This window comes from Lotus japonicus, chromosome 2 (assembly GCF_012489685.1).
Source record: "Lotus japonicus ecotype B-129 chromosome 2, LjGifu_v1.2".
Lineage (NCBI taxonomy): Eukaryota > Viridiplantae > Streptophyta > Magnoliopsida > Fabales > Fabaceae > Lotus > Lotus japonicus.
In genome coordinates this window covers 45,950,666-45,961,511 of record NC_080042.1, presented here as the reverse complement: position 1 = coordinate 45,961,511, position 10,846 = coordinate 45,950,666, and the positions used below count along the sequence as shown (strand labels likewise).

Below are 10,846 nucleotides of genomic sequence, written 5' to 3'. Positions count from 1 at the left end.
CATGAACTATAATTATTGGCTGGCAAAGTTGCTCTTGCTATAGTACACCCACGGAGAGGTCACGTAGCAACATAAATGCCCTGAAGGAGAAAACCCCTTCAAAGAATGAGTCCAAAATCATGGCCGAGACGATTTCAGAGTCCTTACTAAATTTCACCCCCATTTGAGAACTTTTCTCAGTCTCCATTTGAGAAATCTTCTCAGTCTAACAATTGACGAGTTGCCTCAAAGAAACCCCATTCAAATCAACAAATTTAGTGAAGGACTTGCTTGAGATGCAGGGACAGCTGCAATAGCTGCATTTCGTAAAGAACAAATCTTTAAGGTGTTTTTTATTCTTAATATGTATTTTCTCAGCTTTGTGTTATTTTGATTTGGAGAATTGATTATGGTTTCATGATTGATCATATACTACATGGGTCACCTAGCAGGAATGATCTACAATGCTTTATGCATTTCTGCTTTTTTGTGAGCACTACATGCATTTTTGTTTTAAAGACCTCTTTCATGTGCCTCAAGTCATTCTCTTTATTTGTTAGGTTTCCTTTATCATTGATCTAAACCTGAGTTCACTTTTGGACCTATTCTAAATCATAAAATTGAGATTCATAATCATAATAGCTTTCATCCTAGGAGGATATTCGTTCATCTAAGAAATGAATTTTGTTAAGAAATGACACATTTCAAAAAAAATGTCTTAATAGATTAGGTAGCTCAGTTGGCAACCCAAGCTTAGTGTGTGGGAAGAGCTATCGGGTTCGATCGCTACACAATACACTCAGGGGAAGGATGGGGAGCCTTAACTGTGACTAAATCCCGAATCTGGCGGCGAGTGCGTGAGAAGAGCTCTCGGGTTCGATCCCCACACAATACATTCAAGGAGGGCTAATGAGCCTTAATTGTGACTAAATCCCGAATCTGACGGCATCCAAATGGTGATCGGGAAAAAAAAAATTACTTTCCATAGGATATAATGCATTTAATGCATACATGGATTATAATTATTTTGGTTTGTCTACTTTATGAATTAAATGACAGTGATAATTTGAAAGTGGTTTTAAAATGGGTATTTATGAAGTAAATAAACATAAAATTTACTTTGTTTTTATGATTATCCTGGCTTAATAAAAATGGAAAATATATAAAACACTAAATGAGAATTCAAAGTTGAAAATTATTTTAATTCTAAATCCTCTTTTAAATAAATCACGTGTCAAATATTTGAACAAAAAATTAAATCCAAAAAATATGATATATAAAATTAACTTATGACTGAAATTTTGTTTCAATTTAATGTAAAATTAGTCAACACATTAAATAAATTATTAAATAAAATAAATCAACCTTTTGAAGATTCATATAAATATTAAAATTATGTTTATATTAGGTACAAGCTATTAAGTAATGTTGCTGATAATACTGGATCTTACTGAACTAATATTTACACGCATCTATTAAATATACCTATGTATTAATTATTTACTACATTACTTCTTACTGAACTAATATATACACACAGCTACTAATTTTAAAATAGATTAATGATAAATAGTTTCATGGGCAATTAAAAATCAACTTTTACAATTTTTTCAGGACTAAATATTGAAGATAACCAGTTGCAAAATTTGTGTTTGACTAAGATAGAGAAAATACTTCAAAGAAATGGCAAATCTTTAAAGGAACATAGTTATCTGCCCTATCCAATTTTTGATGATGTGGAACAGTTTCAAAACAAGTTCATAGTAGATGAGCTTAACTACAACAAAGAAGAAATGACCAATAAACATACATCGATCCTATCTAACAGTGATGACAACAGAACAAAAGGGTGTATATGACAGCATAATGCAGTTAGTGTTGTATGATAGTGGTAGATTTTTCTTTTTGTATGGATAAGGAGGAACTGACAAAACTTTTGTTTGGAATACATTATTTGCAGCCATCCGTTCAATGGGTATGATTGTTCTAAATGTTGTTTAAGTGGTATTGCTTCTTTGTTGTTGCCGGGTGGTGGAACAGCACATTCCAGATTTTAAATTCCATTGCAGACCGATGAAACAACTACTTGCAACATCAAACAAGGTAGCTTAAGGACAACTTTACTGATTCGTGCCAAATTGATCATTTGAGATGAAGCTCCTATGTTAAATAAGAATTTTTTTAAGGCACTTGATAGGACTTTGCGCGATATTATGAGACAGGAAGATGAAAATAACATGGACAAACCATTTGGCGGTAAGGTTGTAGTTCTTGGCGGTGACTTCAGACAAATTCTTCCAGTCATTCCAAAAGGTGGAAGGCAAGACATTGTATTTGCTACAATAAATTCTTCTGATCTTTGGAAACACTGCAAAGTTTTAAAGCTCACTAGAAATATGAGATTAAGCACAGCAGGTTCACCAGAGCTTGCAACAGAAATAAAAGAATTTGCTGACTGGATTCTCAAAATCGGAGATGGTGATTTCGAATCAAATAAGCGTGGTGAATCAGATATTGAAATTCCTGAAGATCTTTTGATACAGAATAGTGAAAATCCACTTCTTGACCTGGTTGATTTTGCATATCCCAATTTGGTGCATAACATGAAGACTGAATTTTTTTTGGAGGAACGATGCATATTGTGTCCTACATTGGAATGTGTTGAGAAGGTTAATTATTTTATGCTTGATTTACTACCAGGTAATACAACGGAGTACTTAAGCTCAGATAACACTTGCAAATCTGACGAGGACACTAAACTTCAGTCAGAGTGGTTTACTACATAATTCTTAAATGATATTACAAGCTCAGAAATACCAAATCACAAAATAACATTGAAGGAAGGTGCTCCAATAATGCTATTGAGAAATATAGATCAAGCAGTCGGTTTATGCAATGGGACACGGCTAATAGTGGCTGATCTTGGAGCAAATGTTACAAAAGCCATTGTAGTAACAGGAACCAACATTGGAGAAGACACTTTCATTTCAAGAATGGACATGGTTCCATCTGACTCAGGTTACCCGTTTAAGTTTGAAAGACGTCAATTTCCGATCAGTCTATGCTTTGTAATGACTATAAATAAAAGTCAAGGTCAGTCATAGTTCCACATTGGCCTATATCTTTCTCGCTCGGTCTTCACACATAACCAACTGTATGTTGCTCTCTCTAGGGTAAGATCAAGAAAATGACTTAAATTATTAGTGATGGATGAGGAAGAAAAAGTGACAAAAACTACTAAGAACGTAGTTTACAAAGAAGTGTTTGACAATATATGAAATCTGTATTTTAGCTTTTTAAAAGTATGTAATCAATTTTTTTAATTTTAGCAGTATAGGAAATTACAATTTGTTTTTATTCAATATTTTTTTCACCATCTGTTCCATGATATATACAGTACGAAAATATATAAAATTAATGTCAGCACTCTATAAAGTCTTCAAAATAGTATATGAAATAACCCTAAACGTGAGCCTTTAAATCAGAATACGAAATTAACCAAAAAAAATACTAATAAATTATTCATACAGTTAAAGTAGAAATAATTTGAATTTTCAAAAAATGAAATCAATGCATAACAAAAATTTATGTATTCTAATTAAAACTGAAATTTTAATCTATGAATTGACATTACCATTAAAACAGATGTTATGGGCGAAGTAACGCACGTCAGAAATTACAACGGATTTGAGCAGAACAGAGTCCATACGCAGAGCAGAGGCATTAAAATTGAATCTCAAGGGTAAGTTTGCTTTTATCAATAACAAATTAATATTATTAATTTCTCTAAATTCCTACGGAAGAATATTAACAAATTTTGTTTAATTTTTTCCTAGCAAAAAAATTAAATGTTTTTTATACGGTCAATTCGTCGATAAATTGGATGCACTTCTAAATTCAGAAGACAACAAACATGCAGGTTGTTATTATCATATTGTTGGGAGTAGTAACAATTCACCAAGGTACATTTAATTATTTTGAGCAACAAACAAACATAAACTTCTATATAATAAATCAACATGTTCAAACTTAAACTTACAATCGATTGCTAATTTTTTTTCCAGGGGAATATAAGCTAACTGCTGGGTTAAACTACACTAAAGTAATGTTCAATCCTGACATTCCACAAGCAGTGTCCTATAGAGGAAGGTATGTATGTACTGTGGATTTCATATTACTTTGAACAAGTTTAGATGACAAATAACGATATAATTTTTGTTTCTTCTCAGATTATTTGAGTGTGACGCAGTTCATACTCAAGTAATGAACGTTGTGATTGAAAGATTAAACGTTACTGAAGAAGATGAGTTCTTGACGCTTTTCGCAAGCACAAGGATTAAAAATTTGATTACTTGCAGATCGGTATGTTCTCATCACTTTCAATTTAATTTATTAGACATTGCTTTTTGATAAAAAATAGCAGATATTGATTTTCATTCAACGTTTTAATTAAATTTTTTTTACCTATTATATTATTAAATTACTATTAATGAATAAATTATTAAATTAGTAAATAAACATATAATGTTAGGATTACACTAAACAAAAATGCGTTTTAAATACAAGATTCATGGTGTTATAGATTTTTAAACACTAACTACAAAATTAAATACTTATTAAACTAAATTAATAATCACCTATTATAGGAAATTAATAGCACATTAATAATGGGGTAAAATATCAATTAATTATACCATAAACTCTTATACTCTTTTATTGAATTTAATTGCTTTAAATTCATAACGTTATAATAGAAAAAAAAAGATTTTGAAACACGTTTTGAACATTTTAAAAAAAGATTAATTCATAGTCAACAGTTAAAACAACAACTACTATATTCAATTCTTAAAAAAACGTTTTTTTTTATTGTTTTGTAAAAAAAAATGCTGGAACACTCATTTAATGTTTTTTAAAAAACTTAAATTTTAATCAAATTAAAAAAAGTTCATTAAAAATATGTACCGTATTTAAAAAGGAAAAAAAAGTTTTGCCTACTTAAAGGTCTTTTAACGAGTATATTAATTATCATTTAATAAATATAAAAACTCTTATATAAACGTATTTAATGGATCTTAAATAGTGTGTTTTATATTCAGTTATAAAAACAGTAGACACTATAATCCCTCCTTTTATAAAAATAAAGTTTACACTATACCTATTTAATTACTTTTCTATAAATAAATTACTATCTAAAAAAATAACAACAAAATCAAGTACAATAATTTCCCATTTAAAATATTGACCATGTTGCTAAAATATTCAATAAATCGTTTTATGTTTGCAAATCTTCGTGCATCAATCAATTAAAATGTGCTTTCGACCCTTAAACACATTACTTTGCAAAAAAAAAAAACACCTACAACACAAATGTGCAAAAAGAGAAAAAAAAAACCACATACCTATATAGAATAAATAAAAAAAGATATTAATTGTTCAACTAAAATTAAAAAAGAAATCCAAAATTAAATTTCCCGTGCAAGGCACGGGTTAAAAACTAGTTTCATAAATTTGATCCCTACCTAAACTTACTCAAATGGTTATTATGTGTAATATCAAAAGTTGAAACTAATTAGCATGTGAAGTGTGGTGTGGTAATTACTCACTTCATCCTAAATCATGATAAAGTTATGAGTTTGAACTTTCCCATGAAAAATAGAGTCCATTGATTGGTGAGAGTACACAACTACACAGCGAGAGATTTATTACTGCTATGAATACTCCTAGTTTTACTACTATGAATACTTCTAGTTTTAAAAAAGAGTTGGAACTATTAGTTTTTTTATTATTATTAACCTAAGTGATAGTTTTTTTTTATAAGCCAAAGAATTATATTCAAATTAGCATAAGGGTGCTAAACCCAAATTTAAAAGAAAGAGAAATGAAAGGAAAAAATACATAGGAAAATTTACAAAATCAGCATGAGAACCCAACTAAATAATCTTACCCCACCTAGATGGACCACGAAAGGTAATAACAAACCAGCACCCTTTTAAAGAAAATCCTAGACTACCAAATCCTAAGTGATATACTGATTTTACATACGGTTGAGATTTAGCTCATTATATTTTGGGCTAAAATTTTTAGTTTATTAGAATTTGATTTAATGTGGATTGTAAAAGGCTTTAAGGAATTATTATAGGATTTATTAGGATTTTATTGTAAAATAGAGATCAATAGAATTCACTATAAATAAGATAACAATGTAACCCTAAAACATAAGAGGCACTAGTGCAATTGAGAGAAATTGCAATTGCTGAGTTATTGTATTAAGAAGTGAATCAATAAACAGATCGCAGAAATACTCTAATTTGTATTCGTGTTGCTGTTCCAAAACATACCGGGCTACCTTGCCATGCAGACACCGTGCTCTAATTTCATATTTGTAAGATTTTGATAGGAAATGGAAAATAGAGTTGCACCTTTGCTTGCTCGATGCAGAATTATTGAGTATATAAAGTCTTTGACTTGCATTTTCCATATCTTCAGAGTTTCAGATGCATACCAACCAAACTACCTTAAATAGCATTTGTGAAGTGATTATGCCATAACTGATATCATGCAGTCTTGAATCTTGATATCTCATCTTTTTTTATAAAATTATGGTAATCTAAGTCCATTTATCTAGAGTCAACACTTTTATATATGTATCCATGCCAATTAAAGTTTCAAATCTTATATCGTTACACTCCTTTGGTTTTCTTTTATAAGCAATATGGATTATATTGAATGAAGTATAAGGGGTACTTCAACCCAATACAAATAAGGTAAGAGGAGGAAAGAAATTAAGAGTATTAGCATTACAATTAACATCAAAAGAGAGGACCTCCTACCACTAAAAAACCCACCACCACCCACCACCTCCTTAGAGACAGATTAGAGAATACATGTCTCGTTAAAACCTTACCAGAAAAAACCCCTTGGGAAAACCTGATGAAGGAAAAAGAGTACATGAATTCAATAATCAAGATGAAGTCTCCAAGGAGGACAATATAGAATATCATAGGGACTAATACAGTACAATTCCTGCATTCTAAACAATAGCCTTCAAAAACATGAAGGAGGCAGAAAATTCCTTCAAGTTCCTTCTCAATGAACATGAGCAAAGACTACTTAATCCTTCATCATGAGAATCTCCATGAGTAGCATGCAACCAGATAAATCAAGTTTGTCTTAAGAACCAAATTAGATTCATCAAGTAGCAATTACAGCCACCCTCCAATTTCCATATCAGACCAGAGACAGAGACTCAACAAGCAACGCCTCTTACTTTAATCCAAAGCCACAAACTCTGAATTATAAAGCACAAGTATTCCCACCAACCAACAATAATTTTCAGCGGCCACAGTTTGCAATGGAAAACAAGCCTCCAATACCAGTTACCACCCACAGATATCTACAATAATAAAACCTATCCATTAAGGTAGACAAAGCAAAGGATCATTACACCACTCAAAAAAAGAGTATTGAAATTCATGCTGCCTAGCCCTGAGCCAATTCCATGATTTTAATTTTATCCTTTCACTCAAGTCTGAAATATCCACTGTCTCCTCCCTAAAGATGATTGAATTTCTTCCATTCCATAACACCCCCACTGAAGCCAACCACACAGCTGATAATGCCTTTCTTTTCAACAAAGAACAGCTTTCCACGAATTGGGTGAAATGATAACTCGGTTCATCAGGGAGCACCAGCACCAAATTTAGCCAGCGAAGCAGCAAAGTCCATACCTTCCACGCAAAACCACACGTGAATAACAGATGAGAAGTAGATTTTGTTTTTGAACCACACCAAGGGCAGGAAAGATTGCCAGTTGGGATATTTCTTCGGGCTAAATTTTCCTTTGTCTGTAATCTATCTAAGAGTACACGCCAGCCCAATGCCACCGCATTCGAAGGTGCACACGCCTTCCATAATTTGCTGAATACTGTTACACCAACTGTAGTATCCAAGCCAGAGATAAGATCATAAGCAGACTTTACAGAGTAATGGCCATCGCCTTCCAAAGTCCACACCCATGTATCTTTTTTCCCTTGGTGTTAAGTGCCTAAAACTTCAATAGCGCTCGACACAGAAAGTAGCGCTCAACACAGTAGCTTTGGCTTAGCCAATGCAAAATCGGCGTAAGTCATCAGAAACTAAGAAAACTCGTTTCAACATAGTGTCGACCTAGCTGACACAAGTAAGAGTTGACTTTTTGCAAATTAGAGTCGACTTAAGCCGACGCTAAAATCACCGACTAAAGCAACAACCACAGTTGCATGTTTACCGCCAGTTGCGGTGGAGGCAAAAATCACCAATCACCATAGCATCGGCTGTAACCGATTGTAAGTTGCCAGAGAGTGGAGCATTTCACAATACCTGAGGTTAGCGGCCATTTCTGTAGGATTTGTGAGGTTCGCCGCAAGCCCCCATCTTCAACATTAGTCTAGCCACACCTCTCATAGAATTTCCACACCTCAGACTACAACCACCACCGACCATCGTTTAGGCCTCAACCATCCAGTGGCGGATCCAGGACCCCGGGGTCAGGGGGTTCAAAATTTTCAAACTCATGAAGTTATAGGGATTAAACTCATGAGTCGCGACATCCTCAAAGGTTGAAATATCTGTGATTCTGTAAAGAAACAAAGTGGTATAACTACTTCTAAGGTACAATCCTCAAACAGGGTTAGGCAAATCTAAGACACTGACACTAGTGTCTGGGATGATTTCCATAAAACTGCACTAAAACATAAGCCTATTCATGTTTAAATGCTCAGATAAGTCTCTATTCTGTTAATTTAAGGTTCCCATCTTCAGAAAGAGATTGGAGTGTCCAGCTTAGAATATATAGCATGTAAATTCACTATAAATGCTCAGTATCTGTGTATCTTGTTGCTTCATTCTGTTCTTCAAAAGATGAAGATGTAACCAACTAAATAGAACAGGATCATAGAGGACAAAAAGAATCTGTTCGTTAATTTTACAGTCACTTCAATAGAACTTAGTAGTTTTTCTCACTTAAAGAAGTCATAAAAGTTTCAGCAATTCTAATAATTCACAAAAGTGAAATCTTATCAAGGCAACCAGACCAATGTTTTGTTGAATTGTAACACTACTAATTCCATTGTGAAGTTTAAACTTACCAATTGTAAGCATGAAAGTGTAGCTGGCTAGCTGCAGCAATATTATTACTGTGGGACATAATAAATCCAATTCTGAAACAGCTAAGCAAATTAAGGAGAAAAGAAACATAGAAACTTAAATTTCCAGTAGTTGTCACATACCTTAAGATCATACTCTTGGTAGCACTGTAGCAATAAACATGAAGTTAAATACAAATCATATTTGCCAATTACTGCCATAAGAAAAAAGAATAAATAGTTGCTTTTGTCTTGATTTCTACTTTTGCAGGAAGTCAGGAACTATCATGTGGCACACATAAATACTAAAATATAAATTGTAGCTAGGACTAGGAGTCCAATATACATTTAGTAATCAAACTGCAGCTGCTACCATTAAAATATAAAAACTTGTTATCATTGATGGCATTCATGACAGACTTGAGCAATCTGAAAACATTTCCCTTCACATTCCAATCTCAATTCTCATAACAATTACTAAATTAAACAATTTCAATCTCAGATATAAAACCAGTTACTAAATCAAACCAGTTACTACATCAGCAATTGCTAAATTAAAGATCAAACCATTTCCCTTCCCTTCCCTTCACATAATCACAAACCAATCTCAAACCAATTAGGAGTAAAATTGATGGAATATGTCACTCTCATGTAAAACCCAATCTCATTTCAGTACAATTTCTTATGCACAAACTAAATTCAGCAAAAGGGAAAGCAAAACAAAACAGCAAGAAAAAAGGGAACAAAGCAGCAAAAGGGAAAAAAGAGCAGAGGAAGGAACAACCATCAGAATTCAGAAACAGGGGTGGACAATTAATGATCGGCAACTTCAGATCAAGGCAATAAACTACAGATCAATGGGTTTTCAATTTTTGGGTTTTCAATTTTGGGGTTTTCAATTTTGGGGTTTTCCAATACCTAAACCTAACTATTAACTAACCTACAGCAGAGATGGACGGTGTCAAGGTGGTGGCCGGCAGCGGTGGTGCGTTGTGCGGCCAGCCGGTGGTGCTGTGGTGGATTGGTGGACTGGTGCGTTCAGCGTTCGTGAATCGTGAGTGAGGTGAACCAGAGATGAGAAGTGCGTGAGAGAGAAAGGAGTGAGTAGTGGTGGGGTCTGGGTGGCTGGGTGCAATTTTAAAATTTCAGGGGGTTCAAAAAAAAAATCCTTATAGGGGGGTAAGTAGGAATTTTTTTTTCCAGGGGGTTCAACTGAACCCCCCTCAGCTCTATGTGGGTCCGCCCCTGCAACCATCTCTAAGAACCATATCTTGTCCAAACCTCAACAATGCATGTCCTCTTCCCATGACCACACCACCAATTTTGACCTATTCCGACGTTGTCGTCACTTAACCACCCTTTTTCAAACCACCATCAAGCTAGCCAAGTAACCCTCACAAGAAGACACAACATCTCTGATTCGAGCCAAACCACAATTTTCCCATTGAAGCCACAACCACCGAGCCGCGACAATGATTTGAGCCCGTCCACCGTGAACCCAGAAGACTTGGTCGACACTTTCTGGTCTCAACGTTTCCATCTCACTCTATCGATTATTTTAGTGATTCGTCGACCTGGGCGGCGCTAACTGATGTTTATTAGCGTCAACATCAGGGTCAATGTAACACCCCGATTTTGGGGAGTCACTTTAGTAACTCAAAAGTAAAATAAAGCGGAAAATGCATGTAAATTTTTTCTTGTTTTATTTAAATAAAAAGACTTGTCGAAATAAAGACTCAAGGCAA

The 10,846-nt window shown here is 33.7% G+C and overlaps 1 protein-coding gene and 1 long non-coding RNA gene across 2 annotated transcripts; one reads left to right on the top strand and one right to left on the bottom strand.

Moving 5' to 3' along the window:
• The first annotated feature begins 2,192 nt into the window (after window positions 1–2,192).
• Window positions 2,193–4,259, top strand: LOC130736507 (uncharacterized). The gene is made up of 4 exons (XM_057588333.1): window positions 2,193–2,679; window positions 2,791–2,997; window positions 4,044–4,128; window positions 4,229–4,259. The coding sequence occupies exons 1-4, from the start codon at window positions 2,193–2,195 to the stop codon at window positions 4,257–4,259; spliced, it is 810 nt and encodes a 269-aa protein (XP_057444316.1).
• Window positions 4,260–6,800: 2,541 nt separating this feature from the next.
• On the bottom strand, window positions 6,801–10,225 carry LOC130738116 (uncharacterized). Its single transcript, XR_009019208.1, has 2 exons — window positions 9,105–10,225; window positions 6,801–8,593 (listed from the first exon to the last, which is right to left on the bottom strand). It is a non-coding gene; the product is annotated as an uncharacterized LOC130738116 (long non-coding RNA).
• Window positions 10,226–10,846: the final 621 nt, after the last annotated feature.